At 41.3% G+C, this 22,875-nt stretch overlaps 1 protein-coding gene across 2 annotated transcripts in view; it reads right to left on the reverse strand.

The window, feature by feature from the left end:
• The window catches only part of MRPL3 (mitochondrial ribosomal protein L3), a 40,546-nt gene extending 25,946 nt beyond the window's left edge, over nucleotides 1–14,600 (reverse strand). For both annotated transcript variants that reach the window (XM_055321144.1, XM_055321143.1), the window contains exons 1-5: nucleotides 14,376–14,600; nucleotides 13,197–13,381; nucleotides 11,863–11,954; nucleotides 9,444–9,542; nucleotides 325–424 (exon numbers count right to left, since the gene is read on the reverse strand). In XM_055321144.1, the coding sequence (XP_055177119.1) occupies nucleotides 325–424; nucleotides 9,444–9,542; nucleotides 11,863–11,954; nucleotides 13,197–13,381; nucleotides 14,376–14,467 (568 nt within the window). In that variant the 5' untranslated portion in view covers nucleotides 14,468–14,600. The remainder of the gene's footprint in view (nucleotides 1–324; nucleotides 425–9,443; nucleotides 9,543–11,862; nucleotides 11,955–13,196; nucleotides 13,382–14,375) is intronic.
• Nucleotides 14,601–22,875: the final 8,275 nt, after the last annotated feature.

Raw genomic sequence — 22,875 nt, forward strand, 5'->3', positions numbered from 1 at the left:
ATAAATAAATAAATAAATAAATAAATAAATAAATAAATAGTAAAAAAAATAAGTTAGTGGCTTTTCCAAAGGTGAAACTCTTTGTACATTAAAAACAAAAGTATTCCTCCCTCTTTAATGGAAAACAAAGTTCTCTATAGTTCTTCCCAGTCAAAAAAGAAAGACTTGTTTGTCCCTAGTGATTAAATCAGATAACTGCTTTATATTTAAAAATAAATGTTTGGGACTTTGTATTGTGGATTCAGCTTTACTGAAAGGCCTAACATTAAACAAATCATGTATCTGGGTATTTTTGCCTCCCTCCTCTCCCCAACCTCAGATTACCTGGCTTAATCACAGCATTATCTGTTACATGAAATATTTTAACTTTCTGTTTTGGCGGCAATCCAAGTTCTTGGTAAAATTCCAATACAGATGTAGATTTCTAGAGGAAAAGCAGTACACATAAGTAACCCATTATACTAAAGGTGAAGTACAATGCACAGAGATCTAAACCAAGTTATTAACAACCCGGAGAACAAATCATTAAAAGCATTCTGTTGGGGAACCCTGGGTGGCGGAGCGGTTTGGCGCCTGCCTTTGGCCCAGGGCGCGATCCTGGAGACCCGGGATCGAATCCCACGTCAGGCTCCCGGTGCATGGAGCCTGCTTCTCCCTCTGCCTGTGTCTCTGCCTCTCTCTCTGTATGACTATCGTAAATAAAAAAAAAAAAAAAAAAAAGCATTCTGTTCCCCTAATGAACAAAGAGCACCATACTCCCCTTATTTAAGGGAGGTGAGATTTTGATCTATAATCCATTACACCTAGAATCTAACCAGAGGCATGGTGGAGCTCATACATACTACATAGTGAAAGATCTTTACTCTGCAGGAAAAGAAACAGAGTTGTGCTCAAATCTGAATTCTGAATGGGGACTATAAGTATCAAGAACGCCAATCCTGGGAAATTCAATTCTGTGTACTCTGCACCTGCTTCCGAGCAGCTGGAGGAAAATACACTGAGTCACGTTCAAATATATGACCACAAACTTCAAAGTGAATCCCAAAGTGGTCTGGCCAAACTACGTTTCCCTATTTAAAATCCTTCTCACATTCTCCAAAGTCACAAAGTCATGACCTCTTTTAAACCCTCCTTCTCCCCTCTTTGAGCTTCAGATCTTCATGTTGCTTCAGATTTCACTAAAAACACAGAAGAACAGGAGCATTTCCCCAAGGTTTATCACCCAATCAAACTGCCTGCATTAGCACTTACCTACTGTCATCCCCCATCCCACTCCAGACTGCATGAGATGCACATGGGGCACTTTTAGAAAGTGCCAATGCCAAGGGCCTTCTGCTTGGAGACTGTAGCTTCACTGGTCTAAGGTGTCATGTGGGTGTCAGTATGTTTTTTAAGTACTCCCTATGATTCTGATGTGAAACTGGGGCTGGAAATTACAATGGTAAGTGCACTGTCCACGCTCTTATTAGAAGCCAAATCCTTCACTGTGTACTCATCCCATCCCTCTCCCACCTATTTAATGGCTTTACTCTTGACTCTTCCCCACTGCCTTCTGAGTCACCAATTTCCCTTTCTACTGGAACTATCCTATCAGTATACAAAGATGTCACAATAACTCACATTAAAACAAAACTTTCCCTTGACCAGATAGATCCTTTAGGTCATCTTTCCATTCCCACTTACGACAATGCTCCTTGAAAGATTTCTGCTGAATCTACTTTCTATCTTCCCATTCTCTCAAACCCACTATAATCAGGTGCCTGCAACCCCTAAACACTGAATGCAAAGTGCTTATCTAGGTCACCAACCATCTCTGTGTGGCTGAATACATTGGTCATTACTTATCTTAATGGTCCTATGCTTGGCATAGGTGACAACTCTCTAATTGAGACTTTCACTCTCTCAGTTCCTTCCTATGCTAATAACCCCACATTTCTAACCTCAATCACAAATTCTACTCTGAACTACAAATTCATTTGTCTAACCACTAACTCAGTATCTCACTTTGATGTCATACAGCGATTCAGGTCTGATATGTCTAAAATTGAATTCAACTTCCCCCTAGAAGCCTGCCTTCCCCCGGTTTCCCAAATCTCAATAAATGGCAACTCCATACCTCTGTTGGTTGGACCCAAAATCTTGTGGTCACCTTTGACTCTTTTGTCACATCCCATGTCCCACTCATCAGCAGTTCCTACAGACACTACTTGAAAATAAAGCCCACATCAATTACTTCTCACGTGCACCCCAAATTTTGCCTGGATTATTTTAATAGCCTCCTAATTGGTCTCTAAAGTTCCACACACCTGACCCAATGATCTATTCTCCAGTCACAGGCTGGCATGATCCTTTTAAAATTCAAGCTAAAACATGTCTCCACATGGCTTCCATCTCATACAGAATCAATCCTAAATCCTTTAATGGTTTACAAGGTTCTATACCATCTGACCTAGACCACTCTCCTGGGTCATGCTGCTTCAGGTACAATGCACTCCTTACATTCCAAGAACACATTAAACAATGACCTCAGGTCCTTTGTACATACTATTTTCTCTGCCTAGAATGCTTTTCACATTTTTGCAGGACATGCTCCCTCAGGTTATTCAGGCCTCCATCTAAATATTACCTTTCCTGATTATTCCATCTAAAATAGCACCACTTTGTCACTCACAATCCCCTCAGCGCACTTTATTAGTCTACAAAGCACTTCTGTTGTGATATACATTTTTTTAAAGATTTTTTTAAATTTATGAGACACACAGAGAGAGGCAGACATAGGCAGAGGGAGAAGGAGGCTCCCTATGGGGAACTCAGTGCGGGACCCCATGATCACTCCTTGAGCCAAAGGCAGACACTCAACCACTGAACCACCCAGGTGTCCCATGATACACATTTTTTTATTGTTTATCTTCTATGCCAGTCTCCCTGTTTCATCCCCAATCCCACCAAAATATAAGCTTTTTGAGAACAGAAGCTTTAGTTGCTGCTACATCCCTATCTCCTGAAAGGTCCTGCTGCCTGCTTTTCCCTCTAACCCTGCCCATTTTTCTGCTTCTGTAAATACCCTTGAATAATTCTTTTAAAAAATATTTGAATAGAACACTTTATGAATATCTCATTTCCTTAAAATAATGTCCTGGGTCTTTTTTTCTTTTCTTAATTCTTATGACTCTTGATACAGATATAGACACAAAAGATGGAAGGCAGACGTCCATCCAGGTGTGAAGTCCTGGTTTGCCTCTTCAGGTACCTTTCCACTCTTGCTGCTGCATCAGTTCTTGGCACACAACATTACTGTGTTACAATATTATCTTCAAGTCCAATTATTAAAAAATTATAGGCCTAAAATAAAGATCATGACTTAGTCCGAGGATGAACAATCTTCAAGAAACTTAACTACTATGAAATCAAACCAAGAGCAATATATAATCAAAAGAACAGCATCAATTGAAAGACCCTAACCAACTCAAGACAACGCTGATGATTTACTGTTAACCAAGCATCTTGGCTCCCAATCCGACGGATTATCTGTGCAGCCAGTCTTAACTACAGAATATGTGAATATGTAGCAAACTTCAGTTACTCGATGATTTTAGTTTAAAATGTAAATTGTTAGTGCCACTTTGTAACTTACTGAGAAGGCTGCCTTTGGTTGACATGAAATCGGGTGGCACTGGCCTATAAGCATAGAATGTGAATGTCTGGATTAGCCCACAAACCCTGGGAATGTCCCTGGGGCCCCCCAGCGGAACCGTGTGGCTGATGCTGGGAAGCCCTGCTCTGGACGCCCACGAAAGGTTGTTTTCTCAAGAAGGTATCCCTCCTCCTTTCCTCGAAGAGGGAGGACGTAATTGCATCCCAGTCATTCCCTATAGTTTTGCGCAGGTGGCTCAGCGGTTTAGTGCCGCCTTCAGTCCAGGGCATGATCCTGGAGACCCCAGATCGAGTCCCATGTCAGGCTCCCTGCATCGAGCCTGCTTCTCCCTCTGCCTGTGTCTCTGCCTCTCTCTGTCTCTCATGAATAAATAAATAAATAATCTTAATTAATTAAAATAAATAAATAAAAATATGCCTCTGGGCAGCCCGGGTAGCTCAGTGGTTTAGTGCCGTCTGCAGCCCAGGGTATGATCCTGGAGTCCTGGGATCGAGTCCCACATTGGGCACCCTGCATGGAGCCTGCTTCTCCCTCTGCCTGTGTCTCTGCCTCTCTCTCCCCGTGTCTCTCATGAATAAATAAAATCTTTTAAAAATAAATAAATAAATAAAAATGTGCCTCCTTGCAATTATTTTCCTGATGTATCAAATTTAGATTTACTACATTTTAGAACGGACTTTAAATTTATTTCTGACATTCACATATTCTATTTGATTTAAAAAGCATACTATTTTATTAATATCAGTTTCTAAATACGGGAGGAAACCTCTAAGAAAAAACTTTTACTTTTTTCAGGAACACAAAATAAGTAAGATAAACATCTTGACCTAAGTAACTACAGACTGAAACATACAAGGTAATAATACTTGATTATATTCCAGCGTCACTAAAATTGAATACTTTAATTCTTTCATTTAAAAATCAAAATATCATAAAACTAATTAGGCATCAGTCGTGAGAAGCGCTAAATGCTTGAGTTGAGTTGAAAGTAGCAGCAGTGTAACAGAAGTGTTTTTTTTTTAACTTTCAAATAAATGATTTCAAAAGGCAATTTAAAAGACTGACAACAGTGTCACACTTGGATAATCCCATCTATGAGGCTGCATTTTTTTTCTCCTTCTTCAAAGTTCTCTGCAATTACCCTTCTCACAATGAAAATGCTTCTCTGCTCCTAAGATGAATTGATTTAATCAACTTTTAAGGCCACTTAACTTCCTATGTTTTTATTTATAAGAAGTTACAAAAATAGCAAAAGCAAAACAGTCTAATTTCTAGGGGGCCTAAATTCTTTAGAGTTAAAAAATAAAACAGTTCTAGCCCTACTATAAGTAAAATTGATTCAATCAATTCATTTTAGAATACTTAACTATTTGATATTTTATATTCATAGGTCTACTTGTTTTTAAAAACTATAACTGAATCTATTCTCAGTTTCTCTGAGGGTTACAACATGCAAGAGGAAATTTGCATACTTTTAGTTTTGAAAATCCTTTTCTTTTCTGAACCCAAATTCTTTACTTATAAAGAATTTTTAAACCTCATTTTCACATCTTATTCTGAAGAAAGGTCATTCAAAGACAAAGCTTTTCCTTAATATTATAATACATGGCCTCTAGACCTAGAAAATTTATATTTTTTTTCTTGAAAATTTATTTATTTTAGAGAGAGAAAGAGAGGGAAAGAGAAAGAAAGAGTGATCATGGGGAAGAAGGGCAGAGAGAATCTTAAGCAGACTCTGCACTGAGGGCATAGCCTGATGTGGGGTTTGATCCTACAACCCGGAGAACATGACTTGAGCGGAAACCAAGAGTCAGTCACTTAACCCAGGCACCCCTAGAACATTTTTATCTTGAAGAACAAAAAAGATCTTTATAGCACTTCCTATACCAGAGAAATAAATTAAAAATGTGTACAAGTCCACAACATAGTATAGGACCTGTATCACCTTGCTGTGTTCTATCACTCATATATATATTCACTAAAGAGAATGAAGTTTAAAATGTGTAGACCACAGTCTCAAGTACGAAAATACTACCATTTCTGAATTTTTAGAGATTTAATTATTTGAGAGAGAGAGAGAATGAGAGAGAGCACAAGCAGGGGGAGGGGACTTGAAGGAGAAGGAGAAGGAGACTGCCCACTGAGCAGGGAGCCAGACTCGGGGCTCCATCCCAGGATCCTGGGATCATGACCTGAGCCAAAGACAGACACTTAACTGACTGAGCCACCCAGGTGCCCCATTTCTGAAATACTTTAATCATTAGTATTATGTTAATAAAATCCATAAGACACTTTTCTCATTAAGTAAAATAGAGTAAACTGAGCTGCCAAATACATTTTTGGGTAGAACTTTATTTATTTTTTTTCTTGAGAACTAAGATACTAAAGAACCAGGGTGAGACGTTTAGAACTAAAAGAGGATTTAGCAACCATCAAGTCCAATTCCTTGTTTTCATGTATAAGAGAATGGATGTTAGTAGAAGTCAGAATTAGAACTCAGCTCTTCTGACCCCACATCTACTCGTTTTTCCACTGTCTCATAGTTCTGGGAAGTAATGTTAACAGATCTGTTGCAGCAGAATGGACTATCCCAACATCATGTTGATTTATAAATATCAAGGCAATAAAGTCATGAATTTACAAAATCAGTAAAGAAAATAAAGATGATGGTGCTGAACAACAAAACACAGAAGTGCAGTTAATGAGAAAACAGTAGCATCTATCAAATCAAAGAATTATTCACGTGAGGACTGGTATGTATTTACACTTTTAAAAATTCAAACATTTGAAAAAAATCTGACTTTTTAAAAAGTTTCCATAAATATCTGTTTGCTTCATTACTGTGAAATTACTTAAACCCTAAAATTATCAGCCAATAAACTGTCAAGATTAAATAGCAGAATTAAAATATATATATAGACTATACTACCGTAATATGTAAAAGTAGTTACCTTCTCTAACACTTAAGAGACAGGACTAAATGGCCTCTAGTCCTATCAACCTATAGGACTCCCATGATTTTAACCACTTCGAACTCACTGATCAGTATACCCAACTATTTATAGTAAAACTCCACTTGAATTTTCTGTAAATACCTCACACATTTCTTTTGTCTAAAACTTTCCTTTCCTTGGGATCCCTGGGTGGCCCAGCGGTTTGGCGCCTGCCTTTGGCCCAGGGCGTGATCCTGGAGACCCGGGATCGAATCCCACATCGGGCTCCCAGTGCATGAAGCCTGCTTCTCCCTCTGCCTGTGTCTCTGCCTCTCTCTCTCTCTCTCTCTCTCTGTGACTATCATAAATAAATAAATTTAAAAAATAAAATAAAATAAAACTTTCCTTTCCTTGTCACCATTTCAGGTTATAGCTTCTGCACTGAACCAAGTACTCAATAGGCTCCCTGCATGGAGCCTGCTTCTCCCTCTGCCTGTGTCTCTGCCTCTCTCTCTGGGTCTCTCGTGAATAAATGAACCAAGTACTCAGGAACTGCTGTAAGCCTGTGTCCCCTCACCACATATTCACCCAGTCTTGTACAAATCCCTCCCCTCTCCAAGTCCAATACAACTACCTTGGTTCAAAAGCCTTTTATTGACACTTCCCAGTGCTTAAAACAACTTCCTAAATGTTCTCCCTGCACGCAGATTCTTCTCATTTAGTTAACCAAGCTAAGGATTTGACCACATCACTGTCCCAATTAGAGAATCCAGAAAAGCTCTTGGGAGTCTACAGGATGAAGTCTAAACTCTTCAGCACTCTACCCAACAGGTGCACTTTGCACCTTTACTGTCTTCCCCCATTAGCCCCCCACATACTAAGATCTCACACACCACACTTCTCTTCCCAAGCACACAGGTTCTTTTCCATGTGTCTCAGCAGTAGCTACCTGGAACAAGTAACTTTACCCTCTAAGCTGCAGTTTTTGCCCATCTGCAAAATGGGGATAAAAATACTACTTATCTAAGAGATTTGTTACCAGGATGACATGAGATTTTTGCAATGTGCCTGGTATGTTAACAGGTATTCCTGCTGGTATGCTTTTAACACCCATTTTCTTTTCTGGTTTCCTTTGCGTGACAACTTCTGGGATTTCCCTAGGCACAATTGGCTCTTCCCCATTCCATGCTTGTTGCATGTGTAATACTATATAGTGATGGGGGATTTATTTGTTCATCTTCTCCATTAGCCTATGAGTACCCAGAGGGGTGTCAAGACACAAGAAAGTAAGTCTCTAAAATCTGATCGCCACTCTACCTCTCACTAGTGGGTGGCCCTGAACCTCTTTAGCCTCCTTAGCCTGTTTAGCTTCAGATGCTGAGAAGATTAAATAATAGGCTTAATGCTTATGTATCCAGCATATAACAAGTGGATATAACAAAGTTAACTATGACAACAAAATAGGAGGCACACAACAAACACATGCTAGTTTTGACAGTTGTATAGTATAGATCCTATTTATCATCCATGTTAATTTCATAAACAATTTACGACAAAAAAATGTTTATCTTAAAAATAAGCAGTTATGTTTTAGTAAACTAAAGATGTTTCATTACCTATTAGTGAAAAGCATCACCATTTCTAGAAAGATGTTCTCTGCCTTTAGTCATCCAATAAGGATACTAATTGAACAGATTTTTCAAATTTAAGCTACATACTCAGCACTCTAACAGTATTCTATGTGTGTGTGTGTGGGGGGGGGGGAATGCTTTATTTGTAAAAACCTGATGTGGGTTTGAATACAGCTGTATCCGAAGTACTGAAGAAGTTCCTTCTAGGGAGGGTCTGAACTGGGTGCTTCCTGTGTGCTCTAGGGACTTAAAAAATTTTCAGGTCTTAGGATTGTCAAGTAATACTTTCTACCCACATTTGAAATGTTATCGATTCTCTTCACATTGCAGGGAATCATGCTGAGGGTATATAAAACATGGGATCGTTTAGGAAGGTTAGACCCAAAACAATGCTGTATGTGACACCAGTGAATTATTTATTATTAACGTTCTTGTTAAGATTATGAATATAGTTTATTCCTTCTTGTGGTTGTGACTGGAAAGGACTATGTTTTGCATCTTCTTATGAAATATAGTGTTTGCAAAAATACTTGAATTGGTATAGAGAAAGCTGTAGAATTTGTAACTTATGCGGAATTTCAATGACTCTTAGTTTTCCATGTGTTTTTAAAAAAATTACAAATTTTGATAGTGAAATATACTTAGGGAAATATGCACAGCAGTGAAGATAAAAATGACTTATTGATTGTATGATATACTGCACTGTATTTTCATAGTTATAGTGATTTCAGATTTAAGAAAATTGCACACACACAAAAAGAAAGTTCTTTCTAGTATATACAAATTAATCCTCACATGCTGCCAGAGTCAGGTATTAAGACAATTTAGAAAAAAAAAAGAGAAATTTAACAAAAACAACAAAACATAATAGCTACCACCTATTGAGTATCTTTGACATGCTAGGCATGTAAGAAAAATCTCATTAATTCTGGTAACAGAGTTTTTAGGTTAAGTAGTATTTTTATCCCCACCGTACAAATGGGCAAATACTCAAGTTTAGAGCAAAAAGTTGTTTGTTTCAAAAACTGAGAAGTACTAGAACAAACCCAAATTTCTCTCAGAATTTTGGGCTCAATGGCTTCACTAGACCACCTTCCCTCAAATCCACAATTTACCTCATGGACAAATACAAATTTGTGACTATGGAATAGCCTCAAAACTTAAAGAATTCAGATCTGAAATTAATGAACTGTACTATTCTAAAGAATGAAAATACATTCTTACATGGAAACGTGATACAGTTTTTCCGCCTACAGTTAGGGCTGCCATTTTCCCATTATGGTTTTCCTTTGGAGTATATTTTAGAACGTGACAGTCTTGTACCTAAGGAAACAAATATAAAAAAAAAATAAGTATGTACTATGATATATTTTAACATATCATATCAGTCGTGTTGAAGCCATATCACAATTAAGAATTCCCTAAAGTTAATTATCTCAACATTCCTCTAACACTAATCACAATCTTCAAATATAGAAGTAACCTTTAAAAAAAATGTCAAATACAGAGCATATAGACAACACATAGAGAAAAGTGCCGAGGGAATGCCTGCAGGGCTCAGCGGTTTGGCACCTGCCTTTGGCCCAGGGCATGATCTTGGAGTCCGGGGATCAAGTCCCACATCGGGCTCCCTGCATGGAGCCTGCTTCTCCCTCTGCCTATGTCTCTGCCTCTCTCTCTCTCTTTCCCTCTCTCTCTCTGTGTCTCTCATGAATAAATAAAACCTTAAAAAAAAAAGTGCCTAAAACATAAATCTACAACATGAGTATTTATGAAGAAAATATGCATTGACCACCACCCTGGTCAAGAAGTAGAATCCACAAAGCCTTCCAATATTATTATTGGATTATTATTGGATTATTTCTCCTTCCAATAATCTCCCTCCCCACTTTTTTTTTTTAACCCCCTAGAGCAGTGGTTCTCAAAGTGTGGTCCTCAAACAAGCAGCATCAACATCACCTGGGAACTTGGTGAAAATGCTGATCCTCACGCCCCAGGCCAGATCAACTGAATCAGAATCTCCTTTTTTTTTTTAAATAAACCTTCTAGATGCTAGAGGCTCATTAAGTTTGAAAAGCACTGCCCTAGAAGTAACTACTATTCTTGACCCTTATGGTAGGTAATCCTTTACTTACTTTTTTTACAATTGCTTTTTTTTTTTTTTAAGATTTTATTTATTCATTCATGAGAGAACACAGAGGGACAGGCAGAGACATAGGCAGGCTCCTCATGGGGAGCACTATGTGGGACTTGATCCCAGGACCTGGGATCACGCCTTGAGCCAAAGGCAGACACTCAATCGCTGAGCCACCCAGGTGTCCCTACAATTGCTATTTTTGAAACCATCTAGTTTATTGTTGCCTGCTCTAGATTTTGTATAAACAGAATCAGACTGTATGTACTTGTCCATGTCTTTCTTCTTTCACTTGTTTGTATTTATAAGTTTCATCCATATTGTTGCGTGTAACACTCTTCTGTTCATTTTCATTGCTATCCAGCATTCCATTCTGTGAATACCATGACTTATTTATCCATTCTGCTGTTGGACATTAGGGTTATTTCCAGTTTTGGAGTATTAAGAGCAATACTGCTCTTTACTGTTGTAAAGTAATGAAGTTCAAATTTTCTACTGACACTCAGGAGTGGAACTGCTAGACTACAATGTTCACCTATCTCAGCTTTACCACATTGTGCTAAATTGTTTTCCGAAGTGGTTGTACCAATGCACAATCTCACCAGTACTCCTGAAAGCTCCCAAAGTTTCTTACAGTTTTAGAACCCATAATCTTCTTTGATCATTGAGTCAATAAAAATGTCCAAAGGCTTGCAGGCCCCCTGGGCCTATGTGCATGAGCTCTCATTTTAGTCACCAGTATCTGTCTAATCATTTGTCTAAGACTAGTCCCCAAAAATGAACTCAGGCATCCAAAGTGATTTGGGGAATGAGGATCTCCTAACTCAATCAGTGATCTTTCTCTAATAATAATTGTAATGACAACAGCAGCTAACGTATATTAAACATTTGACACTGTTTCAGAGTGTGTGACATTTATTACCTTGTACAACCCTCACAAAAACCTTAAAGGTAGGTAATATCTATTTCTTTTTACCAAATTCAATTATATCTTTTGCAGAGGAGACACGGTTTTAAGGAACACAGTTGGAAGTGGTGGAACCAAGATATGAAGTCAGGTTTTCTGGTTCCAGGGCCCGCTTCTTAACCATTAGAGTTTGTCTTATCTCAGAGAACAAGATGCTCCCTCCCCAGACAAGAAATGTTACATTCTAAGTTAGGAAAGAGATCAAAATTCTAATTTTGGGTTGAAAGAATGAAAATAAGATGGGACTGAGATTTTTTTCCAATGATGAATTGAACTGGTACACCTGTGAGAAGCTAAGTCACAATCTTTTTTTAACTCATTGTTGTAGTTATCCCTATGCCAATACCAAGAAGGCCACCACACAGGCAAGAGTGAAATATTCACTGAAACACTCAGAAGTTCTTTAATAGTATTTATGCTTATCATTAGCCCATTCTTCATCACAGAGTTACATGTTTCAGGATACAAATATTGCCCATTCAGGTTTGCACTCAGATCTTGGCACATGTACACATCTGTTACATCTTCTGTTTCTTTCTTACCTGAAGTAATGTGACCACATGCCTTTTACCATCTTTGGTCCATAAAGGCATCATACCCAGCTTCAGTGCAATAAGTCCTACTCTAGAGGAACCTGATAATTAAAAACAAATCAATGTTATTACAAACTTTTTCAACATTTGCCAAAATGAAGCAACAGTATTTCCTACACTGTGGTTCCAATATGAGCAACAGGCAGGTAAGAAACAGGCTAATATATTCAGAGTAAAACACTACTGTTCCTTAGAGATGTAACAGACTTCAAGCATGGCTAGGTAACATATTGTTACTTAATAAATCTCTACATAATGAGTAAATATAGGAAAACTGTACAAAATAAAGAAAATAGGTAAACTGATATATTCTGGCTTTAAAATAATGGTATTAATGGAGGGTGTGATAAATCCATCATTACAATTTGCTTTTCTAATATCAATTCATATCTAACTGCATTAATTAGAAAACATCTGCTCAAATTCTAAGAACTTAGCTGGTGTTACAGGGATGACACAAGTGGTCAAGTGGCTAAAATATGTCAGTCTCCACCATGCCACTTAGATTTCTTGCACAAGTTAGTAAAGTTGCTCCACTAAGAACTTTTTTTTTTTTTTAAGATTTTATTTATTTATTCATGAGAGAGACACAGAGAGAGAGAGAGGCAGAGACACAGGCAGAGGGAGAAGGAGGCTCCATGCAGGGAGCCCAACATGGGACTCGATCCCAGGTCTCCAGGATCATGCCCTGGGCTGAAGGCGGTGCCAAGCCACTGAGCCACCTGGGCTGCCCTCCACTAAGAACTTCAGATCACTATACAATTCAACTGTCACAATAAACTCCAACTAGAGACCACATTCTCAACAGGATAGGCCTTATTCTCAGTCTCACTACACATGGGTTTAGTACTCTACTGGACACAAGGAGCTGATTCTGGGGTTAAGCTTGGCAAACCTGGAGTGCTTGGATATCCCAACTGAAAACATCTGTGTGACACACTGTGGTTTAGATCATAATCCTCTAACTTTTCTTCTCTGGTTTATTTTATACATTTTTTTTTTAATCTGAAGGAAACAAAAAACATATGCAGAATGATCTTCTTCCCTTCACCTACGAAACAGTTTCTTGAAGAAGTCTTGATTACCATCGGATATTCACTAATAGTAAACCAGCATGCTAGACATAACCTTGCAAACCAAACCTCAATTAAACAGACACACCTAAGACATGAAAAGTAAATTCAGGACACGATAAATTCATCAGGCAGTCACTATGATTTTGGATGTGCCAGCCACACACAGTAAATAGGAAAATGAGAGACTATCAAATATAACATAACTACCTGGTTCCCAAGGATGTAGAGGCCAGGGTTCATCTTTCAAAGGACACAGTTTACTTGCTAACTGGGCTTTATTTTCATCAGAGGCCAACTGCTTAACAAACGTGACGTTTTCTTCCGAAAGATGCTCATCCCACCACGTACCACTTCTGCCATGGAGACTTCTAACCAAAAGCCAAATGTCTGTTCTGTGAAAATAAAAAATAGAAAACCAAAACATAAAAGGCTTCCCCCATTTTAATGCGGGGGAGGGAGGTCACATGAGTTGGAAAGTGTAGTCTGGGCCTTAGGAAAAGGATCTGGAGTCCGTGCAAGTTTTTTTTTTTCCCCCCCGGACATTCCTTATAATAATGGGCTTCACACTTAACTGTTTAAGGGATGACCCTAGAGTAAAAGGCCTTCATCCCCTCTTCTGTTATAAACCAACTTCTAACAGAACTGTCCTACCTAGACACAGGAAGCCCTGATCCATTTGTAGGTGGACCTTAATCGTTTACGTCCAGCGGGGGTAACAATGTGGGATGCTGATCTCTCTCTCTCTCTCTCTCTCCCTCTGACAAGCCCACCTCTTCCCAGCAATGACAAGGCCTAGGCTCAGAAGACCCGTAAAAGACATGATCTCTCTGAGAACCTGAACACAAGAAAGACCTTGTGTTGGGAAGGAGGTAAATTCTTGCACGGGAGGGTCAGAAGAGCTAAGACTCTCTGCTGTCTATCCACCTTTCGTGGTCGGGTACATCCAGGTCAGAGTCCCAGCTTTACACTAAGTTACTTCTCCAAGCTTCTGTTTTTATCTGCAAAATATCATCATGACAGTGTCTGTAAAATGCATAAGGGCAGCAATTCTACCTCGTGAGGCTACTGAGCTAAGGCGGCGCCTAATACACCTACCAAAGCATTCGGTACATAGAAAACGCCCACTAACTGGTAGGTGTTAATCCTGCTGGTAATGCTCCCTGCCAGTCGCTGGCTCATAAATGTTAAACATTAAAAAAAAAAAAAAAATCCCCCCTTCACTCCTTCAATGGGCACTTGCTTGGAGTAACGCTCTGACTCCCCTGGGCCTGTGGTCTGGACGGAGCCCCTTCCCCGTCCACCCAGGGCGCACCCGTCCGCACCGGGGGCCAAAGCACGGCTCCAGGTCTGTTTTGCAGGGACCATACCTCCCCCTCCCCCACCCACCTGTTTGCCGAGCCCCGGGCAGCACCCGGGCCGCCCGCGCTGCAGCCCAGCACCTGGGCGCCGGCCTGAGCCAGCAGCCTCCAACCAGACATGGAGTGGCCGGGGAGGGCTCGCCCCGCTACTCTTCCTGGCGTCCCGCCGCTCTGCTTTCAAGGTGTCCCCGCGCTGCAGCCGCCAGCCCGCCACGAGCCTCCCAGGAGCGTCCCGCCGGCTGCCTGCGGCTGCCCTCGGGGACCGGAAAGGAGCCGGAGGAGCCACTTCCGGTCCGCTTCCCAATGCGTCCCGGGCACCAGAGTCACCCCGGGAATTAGAGTTCCGCCTCGGGAGAGTCCTACTTTGGGTCTGAGTTAGAGTAGGGAGGGCAGGGACGGACTCGCTTGTCCCTCCAGGGGTTGAAAAGGAAAAAAAAAAAAGAATGTTTGGAGTTTAGACTTTGCAAGAATGAGGCGAACCGGGGACAGGCTCCTTAAGGAAGCGAAATCACTTCAAAGTAATGCACACTGTGGGGCAGCTCCTTGTACCGAACAGCCCTTGATATCGTTATACTGATTTATGTTCAAAACAGCCCCGAAAGGACATTATTTTTTATTTTTTCGTTTTTCTAAAAAAAAAAAAATCATTTATTTATTCATGAGAGACACACAGAGAGAGGCAGAGGCAGGCTCCCCTTGGAGAGCCTGATGTGGGACTCGAACCCAGGACCCTGGGAAGACGACCTGGGCCGAAGGTAGATGCTCAACCTCTGAGTCACCCAGGTGCCCTGGAAATTGTTATTTTTATATTACAAATAAGGGAACAGGGACTCAGAATCTTGGTGCTGGTCCACAGTAGTACATCTGGCAGAGGGACAGAGCTGGTACAGACAAGGGCCAGCATGTGTTAACAATAGGACATGGCCAAGGTGATGTTGTGTGACTTGCAGGGCAGGGTCATACAGGGTATTGCTACTTCTGTCTTGGTCTGTTGGAGTGCTCCCTATGGGGAAAGGCAGCGGTCCTGTCCTGCGGACACCCAAACAGCCCTGTAGAGAGGCTCCGTTCCAGCTGGAAGCGAGCCACCCAGAATTGGATCCTCAGGTCCCAGACCACCCTTCAGATGACTGCATCTGTTGAAAGACCTTGAGCCTGAACTGCCCAGCTTGAACCTGAACTCACAGGTTCCTGACCAGAAGAAATTGCCAAAGTAAATAAATGATGACCCTTACTTTGAATAAGTGTTAGGGTGTTTGTGATGCAGCAGTGCCTACCTCATAAACCTTCTACAAATAAAGCCTTGTCCTGCGTTCCGGACCCAGCCTAATCAGCATGTGTGTGCCTTGGGCACTCATTCTACTTCAAAAGTCCATTTCCTTATTTGCTAAATGGGTGTTGGTAGAAATTTGGGAATAAGAACTTTAAAATTTAGCTATTTCAACAGCCTCTTTTTATTAGTGATCTGGGTAGCCTGGCTTAAGATATCCAGGCAATGATCAATTCCTGGATATCTACTACTTGGAATTAAGTAGGTTCAAAAATCTTCGCTTTGCTTGCTTTTCTATTCAACCATTTGCTATTGTGTTTACCCTGGATACTTCCAAATAACACTTAATTAAACCCATATATGTTGCTTTAAAATTCTTTGATGACTGAACAAAAGTGTTAGCAATAGACGGTGGAACATCACATGCCAGGGGACCAAATACTTTAAACCAAAGGCAGGTTCTTCTCCCTGATCTTTCTCCTGATGCCAGTATAGTTCTGATGGCTGGAGTGTGGCTCTAGACCAGTGAGTATTCTTGTCACCTGGAACCATGGTCAGGGGGTCCCCTCTGATCCCAGAAGATACAGTCTTGAGAAATTCCTGGAGACTGAGTTCATTTGGGATTTTGATTATTCTTGGAAAATGAATACCCAGAAAAATGAGAAATAGCTAACACCTCACTCTTGCTGAGTGGTAGGCACTCTTCTAAGTGCTTTACGTCCGTTAAGTCACTACTCACCTGTCATGTAGGTACTACTGTTCTCATGCTCACTTGCAGATGTGGAAGTTGAGGCACAAAGAAAACAAGCAGCTCACCCGAGTTCACAGACCTCAAGTTTGTTAAGTAAGTGGTAGTTTTAGGAGTTGAGCCCAGGCAAGGTGACTCCAGAGTCCAAGTGCCTTGACTGCTCCCAAGAAGAGAAAGCTGTACAGCACAATATTAGAACACCAAACTTGACATTCAGAGGTTGCCCCAGACAAAAGGGACTGGGAATGGTTGTGTTCAGTCTGCATCCTTAGAGGTTTAATCAGCCTGGATCAGAACCAGTTGGGCTCAGGAGAGAGTGATGTGGCCAAACTGCTTGAGATACTTACCCATTGATCGTGTACAATTTTCTTGTTAGGAAAGAAACAGGAGGCTCTATGATCTCCTAGATCAGCGCCTTTCAAACCTAAAGGTACTTAAAAATTACTTGGGGATCTTGATAGAAATGCAGAGACTGATGTCATAGGTCTGAGGTGAGGCCTGAGAGTCTACATTTCTAACAAGCTGGAGGTCACATAGGTGATGGTAAGTGGACCAACTTTGAGTAGCAGAAAGAATTCTGAACTCAAAGTCAAGAGACTTGGGTGTCCAATCTCAGCTTGAAACTTAACCAGCAGTGTAACACTGAGTAAGTCACCTTACCTCTCTGTTTCTTCATCCGTGAGATGGTAGAGGAGCAGGGTTTGTTCAGCTGAGGCACCTTCTAGGCTTCTTAAGTGAAGTTCCTTGTAGAAGACGGAATAATGCTCCCAAAGTTTTCCATATCTGAATCCCTGGAACCTGTGACTGTGTTCTGGCACATGGCAAAAAGGACTTTGTAGATGCGATTAGGGCTAAAGGCCTCAAGATGTAGAAATTATCCTGGGTTGTCTAGGTGGGCCCTAAAGGTAAACACATGAATATCCCAATTTCAGTTCGGAGAACCTTCCTGGCTACAAGAATAGAAAAATTTTGCAAGACAGATGTAATGTGGAAAGGATACAGCCTGCCTCTGCTGGCTTGGAAGATGGAGAAAGGAGTCCACATGGCAAGGAATGTGAGTGGCCTCTAGAAGATAAAAAAGGCAAGGAGTGGGTGCTTTCATCCACAAATGAATGCAGCCCTGCCAACACCTTCAGATTAGCTCAGTAAAACCTGTGTTAGACTTCTGACCTCTAAAAATGTCAGATGATAAATTTGTGTCTTTTTATGCCACTAAGTTTGTGGTAATTTTTTATGGCAATGATAGAAAATGAATATAAACCTTTAAGCCCAAAGTCCTAGATGCTGGTAATTCATAGAATAAACAGACCTTGATTTTGGATCATTTTGGGATATGACAAAAAGATAAAAAAGATAAAAGATAACTTGTGTTTTCAAGTTTACTTTTGAGTTTGAGAAAAATAATTCTGGGGAAGAAACCTCATATCCATTGCTAATTGCATTATTTTGTACATACATAGGTTAGAAATATTGAATATCAACTATAAAATATATAGTGCTTGGCACATAGTGGGTGCTCAGCAAATATTGGCTGGCCTATTAAATGAATTTGAATCACACTGTACTAAATGCAGGGGGTGATAAAATAATAATGGTAATGCCTGCTCTTTAGGGGGCATTTTACATGCCAAACACTGGGCTCAGAATAGATACCGTCAAGGTTGCTTCTGACAATAATGAAGATATGGTCACCATTTTACATTTTACAAGCAAGACAAAATAACTTCTGTCCTTAAGGAGCTTACAGTACAGCAGGCAAGGCAGGGGAGGTAAAGAACCAAAATGATAAGTGCCAAAGTAAAGATATATGTACAAAGTTCCCCAGGTGGGATACAGAGAAGCTAATGTCTGAATTACACTTGAGAGGAGAATAAGAGTGCTCAGAAACAGGGTAGGGAAAGGACATTCCGAGTAAAGGGAACATGGTTCCAGCTACTATTGCTGAGTAATAAACCACCTCAAAGTTTTTGGCTTAGAACAACCACCACTTTATTACTTGGGTGGCTTCTGCTGGTTAGGAATACAGAAAGGGCCCAGTGGGCATGGCTTGTTCCTGTGTTTGGGAGCTCAGCTGGGATGACTTAGAGACTGGAGGTGATGTCAGCTGAGGGGCTGAAATCATCTGAAGGCTCATTCGTTCCATGTCTGTTGCCTGATGCTGCCATCATCCAGGACCTCAACTAGGCTGTTCTCTGGAATATCTATATATGGTCTTTCCGTGGGACTGCTTGGGCTTCCTCATAGCATGGCGGCTGGGTTCCAAAAGCAAGCATCTCAAGAGAACCAGATGTAAGCTATGTCGCCTTTTATAACCTACCTTCCTAAATTACATGGCACCACTTCAGATACAAGTGAGCCCAGATTCAAGGGGAAAGAACATAAACCTACCCTTCAGTGTGAACATGGCAAGATCACCTTGTAGGAAGAGCAGGTGGGATGGGAGACATTGTTATAGCCATCCTTAGAAAATATAATCTTTTTGCAAACACCATGTGCATTTAATTCCATGTGAAAGAAAGGAAGGCATCTCAGTAGTTGTAGGAATTGACCAGTTGCTGACACATTTACCATGACAGCTTTACCCTGTAAAAAAAAGGTCTAGATTATGTCTGGGTTGTTTTATAGGAAAGAAAAAGGGTTTATTCCAGATTTTCTTCTGCTCCCTAGTACAGCTTCTGGGTGTCTACTACATCCTCCATTCAGAGAGACAAAGGCCAGGGTTGTAGGACTGTGGGTGCCCAAGAGAACTTGAATATGGCCAGCGTGAACAACACACTCTGGAATGGAAGGGGAGACTGACCATCAAACAGGGTGAGCCACTGACCCTGAGGGCCATCCAGCTGTGCCTGTGCCCCCTAGTGGCAAGGACTGGGCAGCGAGTGCATCCAGGAGGAGTGGCAAACTGCAAGGGGCAGGGAGGGCCCTGACAGCCTGACTGCTCAGGAGTCCGGAAGTGACAGCGGTTCCTCTATCTGTGGTATTTCTACTCCAACCCGGCCTGGCAGGGTCGTCATGGCAACTCGCCTGTCTGCGTGGCTGAGCTGAGCCAGGATTCCCTTAGTAACCGAGGAGCCCGGGAGATGATGCTTAAAATAATCTTCGATGCCCAGGCAGAAATGCCTTTGCAGTTTTATTAGCCACGAAGCATCACGGGGCATGGCTTTCACTCCCACTTTATTTCTAAATGGAACAAAATGGCTTTTTAAAGCAGGAATTTCCAACCCAGGGCCAAATGCTGTCTTCAGTCCACGAGGCGCACATCCTGCTGCAACCAATGAGCGTCCCCACCGTGTTTCTGAGAGGAGCTGCTGGTCACTATTACATAAATTACCTTCAAATAGAGCAGGCGATCTCTCGCTGAAATCACTGGGCTCCATCTAATCTCTTTTCTATTTCCTATTGAAGTCTCACACCGTCTCTCAGGAGGGCACATAGTTAAGCTTGGCAAGACTTGAACACTTGGGCCCTTTAGCCCGACAGCCCTTACCTCTGACACCCTCCCAGCTCATGCGACCTCTTCCATTTTCCCTCATCTGCAAGGTCTGCTGCACCCCACCCCCCCATGGTAATCCCCTCCTATTGGCAGCCGTGCCTGTGAATTCCTCTCCTCTCTTAGCATCGACCATATGCACACGTCTTCTTACACGGTATTGTTCTCTTTATTGGTATAAGTAGTGAGAAGCCTCAAGTTAAGAAACCAGGTCTTCTTGACAAGACTGCAAACTCTTTAAGGGCAGAGTAATGGATATTGTCTCAGCTCTCCCAGAAATAGTTGGAAGTTTTAGCGGTGGGAGTTGCAAAACTTGGTGAATAGACCAAAGTGGACTGGCGTGTACACTTTGAAAGGGAAAATTCTCTGGTATGTGAATCAGACCTCCTGAACAAGAAAATTGAAAATGTATGGAAATCTGATGTGAAATCCTGAGAGTGGACAGAAATCTGAGTGGAATTCTGAGAGTGGACACACCAAGCAGAGTACAGGCAATATCAGAGCCATTATTTTGTCCTGGCGTGCACAGCTGGGGTGAAAGAGCCTGAACTTGAGTCACCAAATGTCTAACAAGAGAAAAAGGGCTCTGGCTTGCTCAGGGACGTGTTCCTTCTGCTTCCTCCTCCACTGGCAAGAGGAGAAGCAGAGGACTTGATGCACCTGCATAATGGCTAGCAACAGTCTTGTTTGAGAAGTCGGAAGGTCTGGGTTCAGATCCTGTCGCTGCTACTATTTCCATACACCCGGAGGAATCACTTGGGTCCTCTGAGCTTCCTCATTCGTAAAATGTGATAATAAAAAAAAAAGTGACTCCTTCCCCAGGCCACAGTATCAATTAAATGAAATGATGCGCAGGGTGTGCTTAACACAGTACTTGGCACAGAGTAACAACTAAACAAGTGCTGACTACTTTTGTTATTAAAAATGTTATATTCACTTTCTGTTAGATATTACAGTAATCGTGAAAATTTTTTCACCCTTTTTTTGCTTTCTCATTGGCATTTTCTCCATGAACAATTTCATCTTGATGTGATCATGCCAGATTCCTAATAAGACATTAGGGGATCTCTTCGTCATTCTTTGACCTCAAGTTCCTTTATCTCTATGTTTGCTGATGTCCTGTTAATACCACAGAGGTGCAACATGTATAAGAATAGTGTTACCGGGGACCCCTGGGTGGCTCAGTGGTTTAGCGCCTGCCTTTGGCCTGGGGCGCCATCCTGGAGTCCTGGGATCGAGTCCCACGTCGGGCTCCCAGCATGGAGCCTGCTTCTCCCTCCTCCTGTGTCTCTGCCTCTCTCTCTATGTCTATCATAAATAAATAAATCTTAAAAAAAAAAGAATAGTGTCACCATTATTTGAAGACAACATCGTCGTCATCGTGTCTTCACCACCAGCATGGAACCAGGACTCCTTTCTGGACAAGACGTGCATGCTAAACTCACTCCTCTCTCTTCTTTTCATATCCTTCTATTCCTTTCTTTCTTCTTGGAATTTACAATCCCCAGTCCAGGACACTGCAGAGAATGCCAGGGGTGGGTCTGCAAACTTTGCCTTAAAGGAAAACAGTCTCCTTGAAGGGAGTCAGTCATGACGGAAACAGTCATTTGTTTGAGAGAACATGTGTCCTCTGGAAACTAACTGCTGTTATACCCTAACAGTAGCAATACTAGGAATGAAAGTGCTCGTAATAAATTTATTTTAAAGCTGTTTATATAGTGTCTGGTGTGACACTAAATGTTTTGCAAATATTATTTCATTTAATCCCCAGAGTAATCTATGAGGAAAACACTGTGGCCAGAGAGGTTAGGTAAGTTGTCCAAGACCACATATGTAGTAAACATCCCTAGCAAGGCATGCACCTAGTTCAGTCTGGTTTCAAACCCAGGTTTCCCAATTCCCATTCTATTTTTCTAGTCTACATGATGCTGGGCCTTTGGTTTGATGTTTTGGATGAGTGAAAGGAGAAGTTATTTGTAAAATGTCTCCTTGCTTAAGTTGTGGCCAGCAGGATGGGGGGAAATGATCTTTAAAGTGAAATATCAACAGATTGGAAGTGTCTAATGCAAAATGTCATTTCAAGTGTGCAAGTCCTCTGCAAAAGCGAGTTTGGGACTTGGTCAGGCAACCAAATGGAATATATTAGAAATGGATTCCTGGGGGAGTTGATTCTGTGGAGGGATCTTCAGGGGAAGATCCCTGTGCTGGGCAGTAGGGAGGCCTCAAGCAGTAGAGCAGTTGCTAGTCATAATGGATACTTTCTTCGACTCACAAGTAGAGTGGCCTTCCTTGAGGAGAAAAAAGCCAACTTACAGGACAAGGAGCCATTCTCCCTCAAACTTTCCTCAGTTCCCCCCGTCCCCGCCTTCAAACTTCCAGCAAATTCAGAGAACACCTTCTTTACCATTTCCCTCCTGCTTCCAAGAATGTGAGAGGGATTTGATCTTCATCTCTCCATTGTTCCATGTATATACATCCAAGTAATCTCATTCCTAGTCTTGAAATGAAAAATGCAGTGACTCATCATATAATGAATGTCAAAGGGAAATTGTGAGTCGTGGTTAGAGACTATCAGGAAGGAACACAGTGGGTTTCCCAGATATGGAGGAGAGACAGACACTATAATTGCCTGTCTTTTTGCCCTTTCCCTGCGGTGGCAGCTCAAATCATTTTGTCCAGTCTAGGAACAATTTATCTGTATCTCCTCTGTTTCTTTTCCATCCAATATAAGAAGGGCAGGAGAGGCTGGTTGAATGTTCATTTCATCCAACAAATATCCAAATACTTTCTATGTTCCATCTGCTGTGTGTTAAATCCTGCAAGGAAATAAAAGATGAAGCTGTTCTCCAAGGTCCTAAGGCAAATACTTACAATAAAATATTAATAGATAAGTAATATATTAATTTAGATAGCTCTCTGCTCTACAAGAGTTCAGCGACCAGAAAAGAGTCGGGGAAGCGGGTTCTCTGTGTGGCTGGTAGGAATAGAGAAGAATGGCCTTGTAGCACTGCCTACCCCTCCCC

The sequence above is a fragment of the Nyctereutes procyonoides genome, unplaced genomic scaffold, assembly GCF_905146905.1.
Source record: "Nyctereutes procyonoides isolate TBG_1078 unplaced genomic scaffold, NYPRO_anot_genome, whole genome shotgun sequence".
Taxonomy (NCBI): Eukaryota; Metazoa; Chordata; class Mammalia; order Carnivora; family Canidae; genus Nyctereutes; species Nyctereutes procyonoides.